The sequence below is a fragment of the Gopherus evgoodei genome, chromosome 2 (genome assembly GCF_007399415.2).
Source record: "Gopherus evgoodei ecotype Sinaloan lineage chromosome 2, rGopEvg1_v1.p, whole genome shotgun sequence".
Classification (NCBI taxonomy): domain Eukaryota; kingdom Metazoa; phylum Chordata; order Testudines; family Testudinidae; genus Gopherus; species Gopherus evgoodei.
Genome location: NC_044323.1, coordinates 140,127,131 through 140,150,905, shown reverse-complemented (window position 1 = coordinate 140,150,905; position 23,775 = coordinate 140,127,131). Strand labels below are relative to the sequence as shown.

Genomic DNA, 23,775 nt, shown 5'->3' with positions numbered 1-23,775 from the left:
AAATCCCTTGGAGCCTGTTGGTCCAGTAATATGGAGTGAAAGCTGTGGGGGGAAATAAGCGTAACATGGAGGCATTAGAGGATTAGATGGCATGCTGCATCAGAGGTCCCAGCCAAGAAAAATTGCAAGTGTTGTTAAGAATGTTGCTGAAGAATGTTGTTACTGCTGCCAGGTTGTTATGGCTGCTCAGTGCTTCTGTTCTTGGAGCTCCACTGTTATTAGCACTAGCAGAAAATTCAGCCTGCTAATTCAGCAGGCCTCAATGTCACTCATAAAGAAAGACCATGGGCATAATTCTAACTCAGCTGGATTTATTGCCCTGAAGGCACAGTCCTAGCGTTCTGGCTCCGTGGTTACAGGTTACACTAACACATGACTACCCAGTGGCAAGAAGTGGCTCCATCAGCAGTGGGAGTTTCTGCTGTCCCTAGGCCACACAAAAGGTTAAGGAGAGGCATCTCAACATTTATAGACGGAGTCAAACGACTTACATACCACCTTACATGTTTCATGACATCTGCTTGTTACCTCTCCTTATACCTTGCTCCAGATGACTTAGGCAAAATATCCCTATTCATCACATCTGTCAAACCCTTTTATCTGTGTTAGGTCAGGATGAACCTGTGTTAATCTTTTGGAATGTGTTCACATACATGCCCAGTATCTGTTGTTTTTTAGGAGTGCCTGTTTTACCAACACTAGCAATACTCCTTGCAAAGTTCAAGTATTGAACCATGAACTTGTAAGCAATTTTTTTAATACATGGCCTGACTTTACCGACAATGGTTCTGGCCTCAAGTCTTGCACAGGCCTAGTGCTCCAGGCATGCTCTCTCACTCTCTCCTCCAACAAGAAGGATTTTGTCAGGAAGTCTGATTCATCAGTAAGACTGGCAACTAAACATTTCTGAGACCTGCCACATAGTAAACACAACTCACAATCAGCCGGTGGAATTCATTACCACAAGAAGTCATTGAAAAGGAAAAGATTTGACATTAAAATGGATAATAATATCATCCAGAGTGATAATGGTAAATGTTAACAAAAATCATGAATTTTGGAAAGATAGAAACCCTCATGCTTTAGGCATGAACCAACCTCTAGGTATTGAAGATTTGAAAGAAAGTTTCTTTGTCAAACATACTATGTTATAACTGCGTTCTACAGAATTTCTCACTCTTTCCTCTAAAGGATATGGTACTGGCCACTGTTGGATATAGAATCCTGGTTTAGATAGCTCACTGGCTTCATATAGTATAGTAGTACCTATATTCCTATGCAGCGATCAAGTGAACTCATTGAATTTATATCCAGAGTGGGGAAGAAGTGGATTAGAGTGGGGAAGAAGAATTTGTAACCATTAGGATAAACTCCAAGAACAAGCCTGAATTCCAGTGTCCACAAAGACTTATTTATTATGGTTCCTAGATCTTTTTTCAAAGAAGATTCTAACATGCAGAGCAGAGGATGCAGAGAACTGAAACAAATAAAATAACTTAAAAATAGCAAAGCTATCTGCTGGGGTAATGTCAGGTCCCCACAGACTTTCTTAAGCTCTGCATGTCTGAAGTTCTGGCAAAAGAGAGTAAAATATGACTATGTGCAACAATACTGCACACATGGAGTTTTGATCCCACAGTGAGATAGGAAATAAGAGTCTTTGAAACATTATTATGCAGCCACATAATTTTAAAAGTCCTCAGGGATCTAAGATAAAATGAGATACTGGAAAACAAAGATATTTGATTTTGTTGTTTGTTTCTTCTTCTCCCTGCCCCATTCCTCCGTTTCTCATGCTAGCTTCAAAGGGAAAGGCACAAATATATACATACAAAGTGATATATTAATAAAATGTGCCATGGTTTATGCTGCAGTACTGAAATGATCCCAGGGAAATACAGTCACTACAAAACCCCAACAGAGCAGCACTTTTTCTAAGATACTTTGAGGCAGGGCAATAAATTCTAATCAAAAGAAAGAGGATGAGGATAACCAAAACATACAAAACCGCAAGCAGTAATTGTTAACTACGCTATAGAGATCAATATGGACTTTTTAATTATACACAAGCTTTTTCCAAGGATGAAATATAGTGAAAATAGAAATAAAGAAATACAAGGAAATAACAATGACAACTAAGAAACAGAATTTGAGAGCAAATTTAAAATATATGAAATTGTTTAAAATAGGTTCAAGAGTTATCAGATCAATGTTATAAACAGACCATGTAGCCTAAGAGAAGATAACATGTGACATTGGCCTAAAATTGAGCCATGTTTTTTTTCTTTCAAGTGCCACACATATTTCCAGCTGAAGTCAGTGGGCTCCAAACAAAGGAAAGAATTGGCCAGTAGTTCTCAGGTTTTGCAGTAGTTTGGGGAGGGAGATGGGGAAGGAGAAGTGACTATTTTGCTTTTAAGAAAAATATATGTGCATTGAGATTAAATCCATGTTATTACTGATTCTGCAAAATGAGATAGAAGGATGAAGCTTGAGGAATTGAAAGGTTTAATGAAAATGGTCAAAAGCATGGTAAATGTCCAGAGGATATAAAATAGACGTGTTAACACTATCAAGAGACATACTGGCTTGGTTTACAATAACAGTGACCAAAATGTGTGTACATTTACATACACTTAAAAATGAAATGATAGATGCACACACGCACTCCTGTTTAACTTTGAAAAAAAGATAAAGAAATGTATACATGTACAGCCTGCTGGCAATAAGTCTATGGGGTGATATGATTTCTGGTGTGTAAAGGGGAAAAGTAAATGTTTTTCTTATGAATTAGCTCTGATAGTGCCAGTGTTGTTAATGTAATTACCTTCAAAAACAAGTGAGATTCTTCCATACTCATATCCCTAATTTTAAAGATCAAAGACACTGCCTATCAAAGACATATGTGAATGGTCTTGAGGCTGTTAATCTGGATTACAATTAAGCAACCACCATAGATGTGCAAGACATTTCTTGGGAATTGATGACAATCTGAGAGGTGCTTGTTTAATGAGTAGCAGCCCCAAGGACCTTTAGGTACAGCTAGTCGTGAATTCCAAGGAAATACACTATTAGGAAGATCATTTGAGCTATTAGAACAAAGAAGAGCCAATGGTTGTGTCCAAAAAGAATTATATGGATGTGATTGTCAAGAAATTTCAACATTGCCATTGACTTCAGTGAAAACAGAATTGGTTCAGTGCGGATCACTTTTGACAATCCCATCCTTAAATCCCGCAAGATCTTTCATATGGGCACAGTTTGCAGGAAAAGGTCCTAAGCAGAGCCAAAGAAAACCAGTACATCAGGGAGTGCAGTGGGTGATCAGCATGTGGAAGAATCGCACAGTGAGGCAGACTGATACATACCATTTTGAAGATAACACTTCTCTTTTGAGAGAACTACTATTTTTAAACAGAAGTGTGTTTAAGGAGTTACATTCCAAACGATAATCAATTTGTGGTGGTTTTATGTGATGTTGACACCTCTCCTCCCGTATAAACTGAGCACGGTAAGGTGAAGTGACATGCCCAGGATCACATAGTCAGTGGTATGGTCAGGAATACAGCCTAGAAGACCTGACTCCCACTTCCCCTTTCTGACCAAGAAACCGTATTAATGAGGGAGCATTATCGAGAGGTAAAAGAGATTGCTCATGACTATTAATATTTCTGCTGCCATTAAACTAGAATAAGCTATTTGGTTTCCATTCACTCATTCTTTATAAAATGGAACTGAGAATAGAATGAGAATAGTACTATGTTAGGCCATTTTATTTCTCACTTCACATTTTCCCATAATCATGACTTAACAGTTAATTTTAATGTCTGGTGTCAGATAATGATTAAACAGATGAATTCAACCTTTTGTTCACTACAGGATTGTAACTAGAACAGAAAATTATATAAAATGCATTCATTCACATAATTGTTATACCATGTTAATCTCATAACACCGTGTATTCGCAGAGGGTTCTGGATGATTGCCTATTCAATTCCAGTAAGTTGGTGCTGGTTGTACTATTTGTTGCTCCTGGAAATTTTTTTACCATGATTTTTGTTTGATTAATTTTCCTCAAAGGCTATAGATATTGCAGCCACAATGAGCCAAATAATCCCATTGACTCCAATAGAATTTGGTCACATATTTATAACGCACATGTGGTCATATCTAGAAAAATAAATTCTATTATAAACTGCAAAACTATAAAATAAAACTGTTGCATCACAATATAAACTGCATTCTTTTTTCATCTTTGACCTCACCTGTTTCTGCCTACTAATCCATTTTCACTGTGGCTTTTAATATCCTAGGCAGTTGCTTTATTTTCAAAGAAATAGAACCTACTATAAATATATCCTCTTTTATCCCTAAATCTGGATCTTGAAAAAGTGGAATTTTAGAATTACCGGGTCTGAGATCCAAGACTGACTATATTTTAGTCAATGAATAATGAAAAATTGAAGGTCTGATAATCTTTTTAACAGCAAGAGCTAGAAACGCCTACTTTACCCAATTGATGAACTGGGATTCCCAGGTTTTCAATTATATAGCATCCATATCCATCCTAGGTAAGTTGATAGACTTTGGACCCTAAGAATCATGACACATTTATTTGTAGAAAGTTTATCAATTTGTTTTCAAGCATTTCTAACATACCTCTCACTGTAGTATGGAAACATTGTACAAAATTATAAAAACATAATGAGAACTGTTAAAAGGCAGTTCTCCATTCTTCTTCTGCTTTTAATTCCAAGACCTCTGTTCATTCTACTCTCTAATCTTGGGTTTAGTTATTGTCTTTTTACTTCTAGATATGATAGATTTTTTTCTCTTTGGGGGAATGGTATGACAAAGAAGAGATTCTTACATTATCATCTGAAGATGGTGAGGTAGGGATCTTCCTGAGTCCCCTTGGAAAGGTGTTCCAGAGTCTTCGGTCTGCATTTGACAAGGTTCAATCTTCTGCTCCTTCTGGGATCTAATAAGTGTAAATGTTCTAGGATTGTAGTTAACAAGGTGAGTTCTTTCAAGAAAGGCAACCTTTCAGATATTGTGGGCATTATCCCATACTGGGCTTTGTTAATCAATACCAGAATCTTAAAGTGGCTACATTACTGGCCATGGATCCAGTAAAGAACGTGGTGCCCTGACTTTTCCTTTGGTTTGTCCCACCTAGGTGGTGAGTGTCCATAATGTCAACAAGCTGTGGCTTGTTGCTTACCTCAAGATAGAGTTGCCATAATCCAACCTGAATGTGCTGAATGTTTCTTCTCCACTGCAGTAGTAGTAACAATAATAAGTAAAAATAATGTGTCAAGATCTATATTCAAAAGTAATGGTTAGGGTCTTCTTGTTTTCTGTGATAGAACCAGAAATAGCTTCTTCCATCTGCTAATTAATTTTCCCAGTTCAGTTTGAGTTTGATATGAACTTGAGGTTGCATAGTCTCTTGACTTCAGGAGGGTATTCTCCCTCAGTGAAGGATAAGGTAATTACCACCACCTTAAAACATTTACCGTTTATGATTAGCATCACAGACTGGCCTACATCAGAGCTTCAGTCTCCTTTATTCACTGAGTGGGACAATGCTGTCTGTGCAGAATGAATATGTTGGGCATGAAACATAGTTGTACCCATGTCACTCCAGGATATTAAGGAGATAAGGCAGGTAAGATAGTAATTTTTATTGGACCAATTTCTGCTGATAAGACACCAAGCTTACTTCACCCACCTTGTCTCTCTTGTGCATGAAAAGTATTTTAGATCATTTGGGAAGCTTAAAAAACATTGGTTGTATTCTCCCTGCATAGTATGATACCAATTCAACCTCACTCTTGAGGTGCAGTGATCCTAAAAAATAGTGCATTAAAAAAATGGGAAAACTAGGATGGTTAAATTTTCTGTCAAAACTGTTTTTTTTTTAATGAAAATTTGGGGGGTTGACTAATTTTCACAAAAAGTGTCTGCTTTCTGGGGAAAATTTCAACTTTTGTCCAAGACCAAGTACACTAAAAGAGAAAGGTTTTGGGGTTTTGACAAATAATGAAACTTTACTGCAGGGGAGGCGAGGAATCTAGTTAAAACTCTTTTAAAAAATCTAATGTGATATCTTGAAAATGTGGCATTAAACAAAATATATGATAACATGTTACACTGGCACTCATTTGTAATAAATAATCTGCATAATTCAGTCATGGCTTTACCAAACATGAGCCATCCTGAATAAATGCCAGCAAAATCTGAATATGACCACATACAGTCATGTCTCATATATTGTCTCACTGTTTAGAGTTCTGTGTCTACAGTTTATTTTTTTCTAAATATTTATTTTGTTTTCTTAGATGTCATAACTAATTATTGCTGTTTTTGTTCACATGTGGTACAGATGTAACAGAAATTTTCCCCCTACTCCGTGAAATGCTAAAATAGTTATTTGGCTTAACTTAGTAGAATTCACCTTCCCTCAGATTTTCCTAAAACAAAGTAAAAAACAGGCAGTTTTCCTTAGTTGTTGGTACAGTGTTTGCGATAAATAATTAATCGTTATGATGATTCCCATACCTGAGCCATCCTTATGGGGTCTCAAATTCAGGAAGTGTTCCAGATTGAAGTGTCAGTAGAGCAGGTTTTGGAACAAACTGATAAATTAAACAATAAGTCACCAGGACCAGATGGTATTCATCCAAGGGTGCTGAAGGAACTCAAATATGAAATTGCAGAATTACTAAGTATGGTATATATCCTATTTCTTAAATCTATCTCTGCACCAGATGACTGGAGGATAGCTAATGTAACATCAATTTAAGACAAAAAAGAAGGCTTCAGAGGTGATCCTAGCAATTACAGACCAGCAAGCCTAACTTCAGTACCAGGCAAACTGGTAGAAACTATAGTAAAGAACAGAATTATCAGGTTGTTAGATAAACACAATATGTTGAGGAAGAGTCGGCATGGCTTTTGTAAAAGGAAATCATACCTCATCAATCAATTAGAGTTCTCTGAGGATGTCAACAAACATGTGGACAAGGTTGATCCAGTGGATCTACTGTCCTTGGACTTTCAGAAAGCCTTTGACAGGCCAAAGTAAAGTAGGCAGTCATGGGATAAGAGGCGAGGTCTTCTCATGAATCTGTAACTGATTGAAACATAGGAAACAAATGGTAGGAATAAATTGTCAAGTTTTCACAGTACAGAGAGGTAAATAATGGGGTCTTCCAAGGATCTGTACTGGGACCAGTGCTGTTCAACATATTCATAAATGATCTGAAAAGGAGGGTAAAAAGTGAGGTGTTAAAGATTGGAAATTATACGAAATTACTCAAAAAAGTTAAGTCCAAAGCAGACTGCGAAGAATTACACAGGGATCTCACAAAACTGGTTACAGAGCAACAAAATGGCAGATGAAATTCAGTGTTGATAAATGCAAAGTAATGCACATTGGAAAACAATATAAACTTATATATACAAAATAATGGGGTCTAAATTAGCTGTTACCACTCAAGAAAGATCTTGGAGTCATCATGGATAGTTCTCTGAAAACATCTGCTCAATGTGTAGCGACCATCAAAGAAGTGAACAGAATGTTGGGAATCACTAAGAAAGTGATAGATAATAAGACAGAAAAAATCATATTGGCACTATATAACTCCAAGCCCACCCTTTGCATACTGAGTGCAGTTCTGATAACCCTATCCAAAAATATATGTGAGAATTGGAAACGGTACAGAGAAGGGCAACAGAAATGATTAGGGTTATTGAACATCTTCTGTCTGAGGTGAGATTCAGAAGACTGGGTCTGTTCGGCTTGTAAAAGGAAAGCCTAAGTGGGGATGTGATGGATGTCTATAAAATCATGTATTGTGTGGAGAAAGCCAATAAGGAAGTGTTATTTACCCTTTTATATAACGAAATTAATAGGCAGCAGGTTTAAAACAAAGAAAAGGAAGTATTTCTTCACACAACACATGGCTTGTGGAACTCATTGCCAGTGAATGTTGTGAAGGCCAAAGCTATAACTGGGTTCGAAAAGGAGTTAGATACATTTATAGAGGATAGGTCCATTGATGGCTATTAGCCAAGATGGTCAAGGACACAACCCCATTCTCTGGATGTCCCTAATCATCTGACTGCCAGAAGCTGAGACTAGACAACAGGGAATGGATGGCTCAATAAATAACTCTGTTCTGTTTATTCCCTTTGAAGCATCTGGCACCGACCCCTCTAGGAAGACAGAATATGGGCTATATGGAATGTGGGTCTGCAACCTAGAATGACCGTTCTTATAGATTAACTTGAGTATTAATTATATGTCATAAGCTTCATGATATTTTTTGACTCAAAATGGTGTGGGTTAATGTACAAAGTGCTTCAAGCTTTTCTGAATTTCTACATTCTGCTAGAATATTAATTCAGACCAAAATCTTAAAGTCTTTATTCAATCTTTTCTCATGGAAAACTATCATTGAATTCAGCAGTCCAAATCCTGGTCTTAGTTATACCAGATGTCAAAGATGTCATGCAATAACTGAACCCAAAGTGTTGTTAAGTGTATCCTGTGCATTTAAGAATGTTTCTTTGTCTAAGCCTTTAAGATGTTTCTGAACTTCATTACAGAGCAGTTGCACAAAGAAAGGGTAAAGGCACTAACTCACCTTTTCACATTATGTTGTGTCCATGAGCAGCTTTTGATTATGGGTTTCCTAGGTGAAAAATGCAAGGGGCACAAAGTTTGTTGAGTTGAACTGGAGCAAGGACCCCCTGAAAAGTAACAGAAGTGCAAGATTGTTGCTCTGGAGACAGGGTAGCAGTGTCGATGAGAAGGTTCTGCAAAAAGGAAGTTGCCTGTTCTGCAGTTTGTTACCACTCCTGTTCAAGCAAACATGGCTTGTATACATTTTGTGAAAGAACAAACTACACCAAAATGTGTGCCTCAGCATCACCAATTCCTGCTCCAAACAGGAAACTTACCTGTAAGCCTCTGGATTCTGCAAACAGTTAGCAAAAGGGCAGGGTAAACTACTGGGGCGTGTCTTATAGCAACATCATTTTACCAAGCCAGGTTTTGCTCTTGCTAAGCCAACTCGCTCCCTGGGGTAATTCTCTCTGACGCTCTCTCACAAAATCCAGAGAAGCAATTTTCAGCTGGATTAGTGTTTTTTTTAAATTATTACTGTTATATTTCAAGCCTTTTAAAAAAAATTTAAAAACCTCACAGTCTCTTCCCTCAAAGTCTGTGCAGGCTGAATAGTCCCATCCCCAATTTCTCCTGGCTCTTACCTTGGAGCCTTAGTAATACAGTTTCTCTAGCAGCAGTCCATTGAACTCAAAGCCACTGACCTCTCAGCTTTCTGGAGAGTATTGCTGACCCTTCCCTCCATATTCTATTGCTTTATTCAGCTAATTAAGTGCCAGCTCTTTTCCCCAGCTGCAGTGGGTGAGGCTAATTAGCCAGGCAGCCAGTTTCAGGCTTCTGATCTCATAGGAATGGAATCTCTTATTCCTTCATAGGCAGTACTATGTTATTATCTAGTGCTCCCTGCTCTATGTTGTGCTCTCACTTGCTTTTTTCTTTCCTTCCCCTACCAGTGTATTTCTCTCACCTTTAGAAGAGCAATAGTGTTCTCTGACTGGGAGTTATCATTTTTCTTTGTCACCCCAAGCTCTCTCTGGTCATGTCTCACCTGACGTCTTCAGTTTCTTTCTCTCCCAAATTAATGGGGTTATTCCCAAATCTATTTTTGCTTCTTTATTCACTCATCCAGGAGTACATTGTCACCTTCTTCCCAGTCCATTCCTCCTACAATCATTCCTTGTCCTCCTCTGTCTGTCTGCCTCCTTGTGTTAGTTTTTGCCCCTTTCCAGTTCATAGCTCGTTCAACCCATATGCATGAACCTGCTGGGTGCAAGAGTAGGGATCAGTCTACTCTTAGACACGGATCAGCTCCTGCTCAGTTACTGGCAGAATCCACCTCCCATACTTCCCACTAGTGAGATGCATGCTCTTGGACTGTCACAACTCTGCACCAAGAGGGAGGGAGCAGGTAAACAGAAGGAAGCTTCTAACTGTATTTGCCCAACTATCTGGCATAAAAGGAATGTGCTGTCCTTTCATTTGTACTGTCCTAGGAAACTTCATGATGTGCCTACTGGGGAGGGCCAACTTTGAGCGTCTCCTGTACCTTAAAATCTTTTCACAAGGTTTGATTTTCCCTCCACCTTACTTTGAATTATCTTCTGTGAGTAAGCCTACTAGTATTCCAAGTCCCTCCAGCAATTAGTGACCAGACAGTTAGCTTGCTCTTTTCTTCCAGCTGTTCAGAAATGACTAGTTGGTGTCTTTCCTGTTCTGAACCTGCTCTTTTTTCATTAGTCTTCCGTTCTCAAATATTCCCAGTTGAGTCATCTTATCTTGTGCAGGTGACAAGTTCAATGCCTCATCCTTACCTTAATGTGATACAAAAAATGTCCATAGTTGCACCTTCTATCGGCCTTTTATATTCCGTAGTGGAGAGATGATCCAGTTTACAGTGGGCTGTTACGAATCTATTTATATATTCTATTCAATATAGGTTCTTATACCATGCTCATAACTATAATATCTGAGTACCTTCCACTAATGCACTGAGCAGTATGACTAGCATCTGACCCGTGTTCTCTCATTCTTTCCTTATAGGGAGAAGTGTGTGCAATGGAATGTCTTGTTTTGTTGGATGAATTTGTTTTGTTTTGATCTGGGGTTTGGTAGGGTGGATATTTCTATTTTTTCTGTAATATACATGTTGCTATTTATTTGTGTTAGAAAAGGCGTAATCAAATAATTGTGCCTTGTACTTGATGCAGAGGGTGCTGAAGTTTAGCACCTGGGGACATTCCTTCCACAGTCTCCATTATTTGTGGTATATCAATATTGCATGTAGCTAGAGATTTTACGATGACACAGTGGACAATGTAGGAACAAAAGGAGGAAGGTCAGACCTTCTCCAGCTCCATAACAGTAGAGTGTGAAAACAATGAGGAGTCCTTGTGGCATCCTATATAGACGTCTTCGTGTAATTGCACACATGTATTTCACCAAATGTGTGTGTGTGTGTGCCCAGCATGCCAGAGCCAGTGCTCGTTGGGGTGGGTTGTGACCTGCACATCCTTGTGGCCTCTCCTGAGCATATATAAGGACAGCACTGCCCTGACCTCTCTCAATTCATTTTCATCACCCGTAGCCTGAGTCAGAACTTGATGTACAATTTACCTTAAATTCTTTTCTTCTATAGTTAGCCAGCTTAGCCTTCTACCTTATCTATAAATAGTTAGCAGTTGGTAACTATTGTTTAGGTTTTTATTTTATTTTTACTTTAAATTTTGTTTTATTATTTTAGTGCTATGCACTGGTGACATGAAGTGCTCACTAGACTTTGAGCATTTCCCGTCATGTAAGTGTCTATCCTGAATCGTCACCCTCATGCATTCTACCTTTTGACCCCATTGAGGAGCACATTGAGAGGTGCAGTATCTACCACTCTTTTTAGAAAGAATGCAGCTTTACGGAGACCCACACCTCAAATACCACCTATGGACCAGGTGAGGCCTACCTCAGCCCTGGGGCCTTCACATGAGTGTCCTGCTGTTATGAACCAGCATATAGACTGTCTGGCATAATAGTTAGAGTGGGAGTCAGGACTAGTGGGCGTAACAGGCATCCAGGTTGGGAATGAAGCCAAGGGTCAGCACCAGAGTCAGTTGCCAGTTACCAGAACCAGGGGCCAAGCCAGAATCAGAACCAGGAATCAAAATTCAGGGTCAGAATTGAAATCAGATACTAAATACCAGAGCCAAGAGTCAAGTTGGAGTCAGGGTCAGAAGTTGGGGGCTGGGATCAGAGTTACTGAAGATGGAAGGCAAGGTGTAAGGACAGGAGGAGAGGCAAGGATCGAGCAGGAGCCCAGTGGGAACAGGAGCAAAGTAGGTGGTGGTGAAGTGGGAGGAAGGAGCAGAGCAGGAGTCAGGACCCGGGTTGAGTGCAGGGGGCAGGCACAAGCACAATCCAATGCATCCACAATAGAAAAAACACTGGGTGGCTCTGACAGACTTCCTGTTCCTGTTCTTGGCTTAAATAGCATAGTTGGGCCAATCGGTGGAGTTGAGTGATCCTCCAATCAGAGTGCCCATGGGTGGTCCCTTGGCTGGGGCTGTAGCCCTAATAGCTTCTCAGCCCACCCACTTTAGTACCTAGTGGGTGGAGACCAGGAAGTGGCAGCTGACCTGGGACTCTCCAGCCTGGGTTCAAACCCTGAGATATCACACCTTCCATTTACATGAAGTCTGCAAGTTGTCTGGCAGACCCCTGGACTTGCATTCTTGTCCACAGAGTAAGAGGGGGCAATCTTCTTCAGGGCCTCCCCAGAAGTGGACACTTAAGCTTGTCTTCCTTGAAAGAGAACTCAAAACGTCACGGGGCTCTTCAGGTACCCGTGATAGAGCTGGGCCATGTATACATCTTCCTGGTACTGCAGCAGCAGGATATGGGTACCAGGTCATCAACTCTGGTACCATCTGTAGGAAGGATGTTTTGTCTGGTACTATAGTGGAATGATATTGGTACCATCCTGTCAACTCTGGTACAATCTTCAGGATAGCTATTGAGTCTAATACCATGGTGGATGGATATCAGTACTGTGCTGTTGACTCAGTGTATTATCTACAAGATGACTGTTAAGTTCAGAACCAGTGCATGCTGTTTCAGTGCTGACATCATTAATACTGACAACTCCACAGGTCTATGAGGCAGCAAAAGAATTTGCTTTGCCTCTCTGTTCCAGACCATCCTGTACAGCATAAGTCCATGCATTTTCGACATCTCCTACAGTACTGACTCTGTCTCTTCAGCTCTGGTGCAGAGACTGTCAGTACCAGCTAAGAAGCATATTGAGGGCAGAGTGCCTTCTCCATACCCACTTTTGACATGCTGTGTCAGCGGTGGGAAAGTCTTAGGTCTCATTTTCCCATTCTGTCCTGAATTTTTAGTAGTGATGCCTGCCAATGAAAGATCATGTTTGGGGAGATTTAAATCAACCCACAAAAAGTAGGGCACAAGATTTATTTGGGAGAAAAAAATATTCCCTCTCCTTTCTCCAGATGCATATATCAAATCAGCAAGCACAGTGAGCTACATGTGATTGTGTAAACTGGGATGCAATGTCCAGGTTTAGTGATAAATTACCAGGAGGAAGTGAAGAATTTCCTGCCAGAAAGTTACATAGTGGCCAAGATGGCTCTCCAATCTTCATTTGCTGCAGCTGATGCTTCTTCTGTGGTGATAGCATCTGTAATAACAATGAGAAAAGCTTCCTGATTACAGAACTTGGGTATAGCAACAGACATGCAACAAACTATAGAAGACAGTCTGTTCGATGGTTGATGTTTGTTTTCAGACAGAGCTAATGAGACTTTACATTCTTTTAAAGACTGTTGAGCTACTTCTCATTCATTAGAGGTCTATATCCCGGCCACCAAGAGGCACCAATGCAGACCTCAACAACAGCATCCATACCAACAGCAATATTACAGGCAACCTTTCTATCCATTAAAGTAACCTCATTTCTCAAAGAGGAAGCATAAATTGCAAAGCAAGAAGTCCTCTAATGCCAGATCAACACAATCAGCTTGCCTTTAGTCAGCTGTACAGAAGCAGTCCATTTGACTTCTTTTTCAAGGCCAACAGTAATCTTCCTTCCATCTCCGACCATTTGGGGACAGATTTTCCCATTTCCTCAGTGCTTGTAAATCTATAATAACAGACAAGTAGGTCCTAATCACTGTGGAACTAGGATATTCTGAGGAGTAAGGGAAGATGTAAATTACCTGGAAAATTAGTTGGTTCAAGGCACATCCAAACACCAGGTTCTCTACTACATCAAGTGCATTCCTAACCTCTTTGACTGTCTGGGACTTATGCTGAACAAAGCAAAATTAACATTAGTTCCAATATAGAAAATAGAGTTTTCCCTCAGGAGAGATTTCAGACCATACTATGTCTCTCAAGTCACATCTCACCACCATAGTCTTGACGTCTCTAAGGTTACTAGGCAACATAGCCTCATGCATGACCCAACATGACAGGCTTTGCCTGTGCATTCACCAAGTGTGGCTAAAATCAGTTTATTAACTGAACAGATAGCCTTAGACAAGTTTGGTCTGTGTACGTTCTGTGGTCATAGCACTGTTAGCGTGGTGGCTGGATCAAAATAATATATCCAGGGACGTTCCTGTCAAGGTTTCTTTCCCCATTCTGAACTTTCGGGTACAGATGTGGGGACCTGCATGGACACTTCTAAGCCTAATTACAAGCTTAGCTCCGGTATACTGCCACCACCCAGAATTCCAGTGTCTGGGGCATTCTCTGTTCCCCCAAAACTTCGTCCCCTGCCTGGGTTGCCTTGAGGGACTTCACCAATTCCCTGGTAAACACAAATCCAAATCCCTTGGATCTTAAAACAAGGAGAAATTTACCAACCCCCTCCTTTCCTCCCACCAATTCCTGGTGAGTCCAGATCCAGTCCCCTTGGATCTTAACACAAGGGGAAATTAACTATCCCCCCTCCTTTCTCCCACCAATCCCTGATGAGTCCAGATCCAATCCCCTTGGATCTTAAAACAAGGAAAAATCAATCCAGTTCTTAAAAAGAAAGCTTTTAATTAAAGAAAGAAAAGGTAAAAATTATCTCTGTAAAATCAGGATGGAAAATGCTTTGCAGGGTAATCAGATTTCTATAGTCCAGAGCCCCCCCCCCAGCCTTAGGTTCAAAGTTACACCAAACAGAGGTAAAATCCTTCCAGCAAAAAGAAACATTTACAAGTTGAGGAAACAAAAAAAGACTAACGCCTTGCCTGGCTAATTACTTACAAGTTTGAAACATGAGAGACTGATTCAGAAAGATTTGGAGAGCCTGGATGGACGTCTGGTCCCTCTTAGTCCCAAGAGCGAACAACCACAACACAAAGAGCACAAACAAAAGACTTCCCTCCACCAGGATTTGAAAGTATCTTGTCCCCCTCTTGGTCCTCTGGTCGGGTGTCCTCCAGGTTTACTGAGCTTCTTAACCCTTTACAGGTAAAAGAGACATTAACCCTTAACTATCTGTTTATGACACGCCCCCCAAATCTCAGACAGTGTGGAACCACACTGACGGTGATTTCTTCCTAGAACTTTAGAATAAACAGATTAATAAAACACATGCACCTTTACATATACTACTAATTATGTAAAACTACAAGATTTTCCACATTTCAAGGACAATTTTTAACCAGTTTATTCTGGGAAACTTTCACGGGAGAGTGCATCAGCTACTTTGTTAGAAGCTCCTGAAATGTGTTGAATTTCAAAATCAAAATATTGGAGAGCTAAACTCCATCGAAGAAGTTTTTTGTTGTTTCCTTTGGCAGTATAAAGCCACTTTAGCGCAGCGTAGTCAGTTTGTAGCTGGAAACACCTTCCCCAAAAGTATGTGTGTAGCTTTTCCAGGGCGCACACAATGGCGTAGCTTTCTTTTTCACTGATTGACCTGTGGCTTTCCCTCTCAGACACTTTTTTGCTGAGAAACAGGACAGGATGAAATTCTTGATCTGGTTCTTCCTGCATTAAAACTGCTCCTACACCACGCTCAGACGCATCTGTGGTTACTAGGAATGGTTTGTTAAAGTCTGGGGCCCTTAGCACAGGGTCAGACATGAGTGTTGCCTTAAGCTGGGTAAAGGCCTTCTGACACTCATCAGTCCACTTAACTGCATTTGGCTGTGTTTTTCTGGTCAGGTCTTTTAGTGGGGCAGCGATTTGGCTGTAGTGTGGTACAAATCGCCTGTAATATCCACCAATCCTAAGAACGATTGGACCTGTTTCTCTGATTTGGGACAGGCCACTTTTGGATAGCATCCACCTTGGCCTGTAGGGGAGTTATCGTTCCTTGTCCCAACCTGGTGTCCAAGGTAAGTCACCCTGTTTTTGGCTTATTTGACACTTTTTAGCCTTAACAGTTAGTCCTGCCTACCTGATGCGCTCGAAGACTTTTTCCAAATGTTCCAGGTGTTCTGCCCATGAATCAGAAGAAATGGCCACATCATCGAGGTAGGCAACTGCATATTCTCCCAATCCTGCTAGGAGACCATCTACAAGTCTTTGGAAGGTGGCAGGTGCATTTCGCAGGGCCAAAGGAAGCATATTAAAATCATACACCCCTGCATGGTGATGAAGGCTGACCTTTCTTTGGCGGTTCATCTAGCAGTACGGCCAGTACTCCTTGGTTAAGTCTATTGTAGAGATGAACGTGGGCCCGTCCCAATTTTTTCCAATAGCTCATCGGTGCGTGGCATTGGATAGCTGTCGGGACAAGTTACAGCATTTAGCTTACGGTAGTCCACGCAAAGCGTATTGTCCCCATCTGGTTTGGGTACTAGAAACCACGGGAGATGCCCATGCACTGTTAGAGTGGCAGATTATAACCCATCTGTAGCATGTTTTGTATCTCCCATTCTATAGCAGCTTGGGCATGAGGAGACACCCGGTACGGTGGGGTTCTAATTGGGTGAGCATTACCTGTGTCAATGGAGTGGTATGCCCGTTCAGTCCATCCTGGGGTGGCTGAGAACATTGGGACGAAGCTAGTGCACAGCTCCTTGATCTGCTGTTGCTGCAGACGTCCAAGGCTCGTGGAGAGATTCACCTCTTCCACGCCACCTTCACACTTTTTCCTTCGTAGTAGACACCTTCAGGCCACTCAGTGTCATCTCCTCCATGGGCTGTAAACTGACAAACCTTAAGTCTCTGGAATAAAGGGCTTTAGAGAATTAACATGGTACACTTTAGGCTTTAGGGTTAAGGTGGGGAATGCCATGAGATAGTTAACAGCTCCTAGGTGCTCTTGGACCGTGAAGGACCCTTCCCATGACGCTTCCATCTTGTGGGCCTGTTGCACCTTCAAGACCATAACCTGGTCCCCTACTTTGAAGGAATGCTGTCTGGTATGTTTATCATACCAGGCCTTTTGCTCTTCCTGAGCATCCTTTAGGTTTTCTTTAGCAAGGGCTAAAGAGTGTCGCAGGGTGCTTTGTAGGTTGCTTACAAAGTCTAGAATGTTAGTTCCTGGAGAAGGCGTAAACCCCTCCCATTGCTGCTTCACCAGCTGTAATGGCCCCTTAACCTCGTGACCATACACAAGTTTGAATGGTGAAAACCCTAAACTCGGATGTGGTACAGCCCTGTAGGCAAAAAGCAACTGCTGCAACACTAGGTCTCAATCATTGGAGTATTCATTTACAAATTTACATATCATGGCCCCCAAAGTTCCATTAAACCTCTCCACTAGGCCATTGGTTTGATGGTGGTAAGGGGTAGCAACCAAGTGATTCACCCCATGAGCTTCCCACAGATTTTTCATGGTCCTTGCCAGGAAATTAGTTCCCGAATCTCTAAGGATGTCAGAGGGCCAACCTACCCTGGCAAAAATGTCTGCTAAGGCCTGGCACACAGTTTTAGCCTTGGTGTTGCTTAGAGCTACTGCTTCCGGCCATCAGGTAGCAAAATCCATCAAAGTCAGTATGTACAGCTTTCCACTGGGGGTCTTTTTTGGGAAAGGACCCAGAATATCCACAGCTACTCACTGAAATGAGACCTCCATTATGGGAGGTGGCTGGAGAGCGGCTTTGACCTGGTCTTGGGGCTTCCCCACTCGTTGGCACACCTCACAAGACTGGACATAATTAGCAACATCCTTGCCCATTCTCTCCCAGTGGAAAGACTTCCCCAACCGGTCCTTGGTTCTATTCACCCCAGAATGGCCACTGGGATGATCATGAGCTAAGCTCAAGAGCTTTACCCGGTACTTAGTTGGAACTACCAACTGTTTTTGAGGATGCCAGTCTTCCTGGTGTCCACCAGAAAGAGTTTCCTTGTATAAAAGTCCTTGTTCTACAACAAACCGGGATCGGTTAGAGGAGCTGTGAGGCGGTGGGGTACTCCATGCCACCGCCCAAGCTTTCTGAAGGCTGTCATCTTCTTCCTGCTCAGCCTGGAACTGTTCCCTTGATGATGGAGACAATGGGCATGCTCAGGTGTTAGCCCCATTCTGATTCTGGCCTTAGTTTGAAAAAGATTATAATCATTCATGTGTTCCTTAGGCATTTCAGCCGCCACCTCTGCTAAGGGTCCACTGAGCTGTGGCCTCAGCTCTATCATGTACTGGTCTGCAGAGATGCTGTACCCAAGGCAGGCCCTTTCAAAATGTTCTAAGAAGACCTCAGTATCATCACCTGCCTTGTAGGTTGGGGAATTTTCTGGGATGGGAAACACTACCTGGAGAAGGGTTGTTAGGGTTGGCTGGTCCATCCTGCTTAGCCTTTGCTAATTCCAGGGCCTGCTGGTGGGCCTCCCTCTGGATCTCCATCTTTCATACCTGGGTGTTCCATCAGTTGATCTATTTGAAACAAAAGACAACAAGAATTGCAGTCAGTTATGTTCACAAGTGGATTACAGTCCAGGCTCATTAACCAGCACCTTTCTTCTAGGATTTTCACAACCTCTCATTTCAACCTCTAGGCTCTGCCTCCTCTTCCAGGCCTACTCACCCAGCAACATGGATGGATGTTACACCCTCATCTCAACAGTCTTCACCTGATGCTATGGCTGTTGTTGAGTGGTTAGCTCAGCCAGAGGACAGTTCAGTGTCATTTCAGGAGATATTACTTAATAGTAGAAAACAATATATTAGATCCACCTATTGAACTAGGTTGAAATGATTTCCACTCTCCACAGCATGCTTCCATCAGAAGCTAAGATTCAGGACTTTTAGCGTACCTGTTACATATCAAATCCTTGAGATTTCCCCTAAACTCCCAGAGAGTTCACTTCATCAATTCACTTTTCCATTCGGAGAACATCCTTTTTCTTTTTTTTTTCCAAATCTAATGGTCTCCAGCATATGCCTATATTCCAGTGTAAGCCCAGGGTTAGTAGAACTCAAGTTAGCAAACCCTCAGTTTGTTAACTTAGGGCTTGAGCATTTAAACTCATTTGTAACCTCAGGTTAGGAAGTGTTGGACCATGGCTCCCAACCCAGGGCTTCAACATCTACACTGCATTATCTAGCCCAAGTCCAACCACCCATATCCAAGGCTTCCTAGTGCTCTCCCAAAATGTAGCTGCTCTAAATTTTTGTTTGTGGTGCTGTGTGGGAAAACTTAACCATGCAGCAAACTTGACTGTCCATAGGACAAAGAAAGTTGACCCATGGAATTGTAAGATATTTTGGTGGACTCCCAGAGCACAAGTCCAGTGGGGCTGTGTCTACACTGCAAAACAATAGGGCTTGAACTATGGTCCCAGCTTGATTCAGTCTTGTATGGTACACCTGAGGTCCAGGGACCCTAGGTCCAAGCCCTGGGTTAGCGTGATTTCTGTATCGACGGAAGGGGGATTAGACTTCAGTCTGAGTTCAAACCCTGGGTTTACATTGCACTGTAGATATACCGTTAGATTTTAAAAGGGAGTGTTTGACTTTTTCCCCCAGAAAGTATCCATTGCTAACTTGGGAACTTCACATTGAATTAGCTGATTTAATGGGCCCACCATTTTAGTTTAGGGCTATCTGTTTTTTGCCTCACCTGTGTCAGGAGACATACTTGCTATTATATCAGCCAGAAGAATAGGTGATCTTCAGGCTGTCATGACAGAACCACCATGCACAGTATTTTTGAAAAGTATGAAGTTTTGAGGCCAGATCCGAAGTTTGTAACTAAAATGTGTGACAAGGTCAGGCAGGATGGCTGAGGGTATTGGAAGTATGATATGTTAGCCCTAGAACGTTAAAGGCCCTTTTTCCTACAAGCTAAGAAGGGGTTACCTCAGGTCAATTAGGGATACCTGAATCCAATTTAGGGCTGCCCGAGGCCTTTAAAAACCCCTCCTCTGGGGAGAGAAAAAGGGAGGAGAGAGAGACAAGCTCCTGCCAGGCTAGTGGCAGCAGGGAAATAAGCTTCTCCAGGGTGAGAAGCTGTGCTCCTTCCCATAGAGGAAGCATCCAAACCTGAGTTTCTGGTAAGTGAAGGACTGACACTAAGGGGCAAATGACAGGACAACACCCTGCCCCAGTGAGAAGGCAGGAATGGAATCCCCCTTTGTTTTGAGTTTGTGAGACTGTTTCCTTTTTGTTTAGTGGAAGATCACCCATTAGGCCAGCCATGAGGCCTAGCCTGAAAATATAGCCAAAGGAACACAGAAGAGGGAAGGCAAAAACTGCCCAGGGTGGGGCTGATTTACCCCAGGCCCCCACCACCAGAGGGGGAAGTGCTAAGTCTGGCAACATGAAGGAGGTGACTTGCCACAAGTGGTATCTGCCTTTCATTTGCATTTCATTCTCCCCCCGCCCCCAAATCACATTCAAATAAGGACGAAAAACATCTACATACTTTGGACGTAAAGAGGGCATGAACCTTTCATCCTGATAGGACTAAGCCTTTTAAGATGTCCCATTGGCTATTTGTTACTTGTGCTGACAAACTTAGAGGTCAAGCAGTTACCACGCAATTTCTAGATGGATTGCTTCTTGTATTATCATGGATCATGGGATTAACGGATACCCATCCTCCACATACGCTATTGATTCATTTAATGAGAGCTCAGACTACTTCAGTGGCTTTTCAAAAGGATGTCCTCCTACTGGACATTTGTAGGGCTGCCACTTGGTTCTTGGTGCAAACCTTCACTCATCCTTACACCATAATAACTTCTTTGAGAGCTGATGCAAATTTTGAGAAGGCCATGTTGCAGTCACATATTGCAGACTCTGAGCTCCACCTCCTAATAGTACTGCTTGTGAATCACCTGAGTGGAATACACGTGTGCAACCACTTGAGGAAAAAATGTTTAGATGTATTTTAACTGTTGTTCTTTCAGATATTGTTGCCCTTGTGTATTCCACAACCCACTCCCCTGTGTCCTCTGCATCTCGGTCTTGTTTTGCCATTTTCTGGTGTGAAGAAACTGAGGGTGGGGTAGAGTGCCGCCACCCTGATATACTCTCAGGTGCCACAAGGATGTGCAGGGCTCGTGTGTGATCTCCAATGGGTACTGCTGCAGAAAACTCTCCAGCTATGGTGTGCTGGGTATGTGCACACCTTAATGAAATACACATTTGCAGTGACAGCTTGAAGAACAACATTGACAATACAGGTAGGTAACCAGTTTTTTTGTAAGTCTGAACTGAAAATATCAACACATGAGAAAAGTTGAAGCAAGAAAATGAAAGTGTCCAGCCTGTATCTAACTTCTGAAAAGGCTCATTTGATTTGCATTCTAATACTGGGGGGAAAGTTTGGAGTAGGAGTAGATGTTCTTATGCTATTCTAATCCGGTCTTCCATCCGTATGAGTAATAATTATTATTATTTTAATTTCCTCCTCTTTCTCCTATTTAAGAACTGTTGAATGGGGGTGAAGTATAGTATAGTATAATTTGAAACACATATTTTGTATTCATTTGTCTGTGCATGCAAGAGAGTGCAGACTCATAAGGAGCCCTGTAGATCAGAACCTTTATCTCAAAGTCCATCTATAGCTAGAAAAGACTGAAGAACTCAACTTGTTAAAATACTTTAGAATGTCAGCATTCTGATATATTATTTGGTGATGTAGGTTACCTCTACATTTGAGCTGAGAAGTGTGATTTGCATGGACCACTGCAAGCTTTGCGAGCTAGCTCCCTAAAAATAGTGCTACCTCATTACACATGGGTATGTCTACATGAGCTAGGAATTGCACCTCCCCGCTCAAATGTAGAAATAGCCTTAGAGAGTTTAAATTTTGGACTAGAAAGCTGTCTCATCTAATCAATAAGATGGAAGAATTCTGAGCAGCAGTCAGCAAAGTTGTAATGAGTCTAAGCCATCACATCAATAACCTTTTTGACAGAGGTATGTGATATGGGCTAATTAAGGCAAAAATATCCAGGTTAGAGACTAGATTAAGATTACACTCTCTCTCTCTCTCTCTCTCTCTCTCACACACACACACACACACACACACACACACACACACACACACACACACACACACACACACACACACACACACCACAGACCCAGTTCTCTGTGCCAGTGACAAGCAACTTACATCCATGCAGTGCCTGAAATAGTGGACCCAGATATCTTTTACCGCTAGTTAGGTTCCAGTGGAGGATATAAAAATGAAGTGCACAATTTTCAGCAAAGAGTCTACATTTTTAACCAGTTAGGAAAGATTTTTTTCTTCTGTTCTGAGATGCATACTGAAATTTTTTTGGAAGAAATATTGTTATAGGAGCTGAGTATATTATAATGAAGAATGCTAATTATAAAAGGTTCTTCACATAAAATTTATACGATGAAATATAAAAAGCCAATGTAAGGTAATGAAAATGAGAGAATATGTGTACAGATCAAGGAAACATGCATTTCCTTCCCATTCCATCATGTGAAACAGTTAATTGAAACACGTCTGTTTATTGTACTTTTTTGTTTGTTTGTTTGTTTGTTTTTTGAAATCAGAGACAGACCTAATCTGGTAGACTAAACTCTGTTTTTGTTTTTTTAAAAACCTAAACAATTTAAGCCTTTATAGTTAATTATTTTATCACTGTTTATATGGTTGATCCTGCACCTTTAAAGCCGATTGCAAAACTCCCTTTGACTTCAGTGAAACAGCATCAAGGCTGACTTTATTATATTTATATAATTTGCAGCTGTGAAATATCGTGCACGGAATCTGGAGCCCAGTTTGACAAAATGACTTACATATGTTTGCTTGTTTTTTCTTCTCTTATCACTTCAGTATTTTATTTTCATACCATGAAATCTTTGAGGGATGGAGGAAAACAAAAGTACTATATTTAATTTTAGATTTGTTCAACACTTCAGTGACACTTTCAGGTTAATTGTGAAGCCAACTGATCATTTCTTGGCATACAGTGTGAAACCATCCAATAAACTCTGACAACTTTCTCCCACTTCAGTTCCTGAGTAACTTGTAATTTTTTTTAAATATGACAAAATAGCAATTTAGTATTCATGCTGTGCCTGTCTATTCAATTTTCATTTTTCAAAATGTTAATGAGACTCAGCAAATAGGATCTTTATAAAATTATCTTTGCTGAAAGTTCTATTGCAGTAGCTGGAGCCTCTGACAAACCATGATTTTAAGATATTTTGTTTAAACTAAGGCTTTAGAGTGTGTATTAAAACTGTCAAATGACTAAATCCATTTTTGTGTGTATTATAGACAACCTTGGCCTGCTAAGCCATGTTCCAGTTGATATTAGAATCCTGGATGTCAACGACAACCCTCCAGAGCTTGCCAGAGAATATGATGTAGTTGTCTGTGAGAATGCAAAGCCCGGGCAGGTAACCCATCGATCTCATGGTTCTCTTTCCTCTAATGTATAGCAAAAGAACAGCTCTTTTTCTGTTAATGTTGCATGCAAAAGAATTTGAATTCAATGAGTACCTGAGCATCATATTTTTATAGGCAAATAAATAAATGCCATTATATTTTGTATACTTTGTATTTGATCAGACTTTTGAATGTGATAGGTGGAGGGAAAGGTGTTTTGGGGATTTTTTACAAATATTTTTTGTGATGTTAGTGTTAAAAATCAAATGTCTGTGTTCAATCAAAATCATAATCACATCTGTTAAATGAATATATATTGGAAGCCCATAATCTTGTTTATAGTAATCATCATCATCATCATCAATGGTA

The 23,775-nt window shown here is 40.9% G+C and overlaps 1 protein-coding gene across 1 annotated transcript in view; it reads left to right on the top strand.

Annotated features, from left to right (window-relative positions):
* The window catches only part of CDH18 (cadherin 18), a 1,009,618-nt gene that overhangs the window by 950,390 nt on the left and 35,453 nt on the right, over positions 1-23,775 (top strand). Inside the window, 1 exon segment of the mRNA XM_030551747.1 lies at positions 23,296-23,417. Within this exon segment, the coding sequence (XP_030407607.1) occupies positions 23,296-23,417 (122 nt within the window).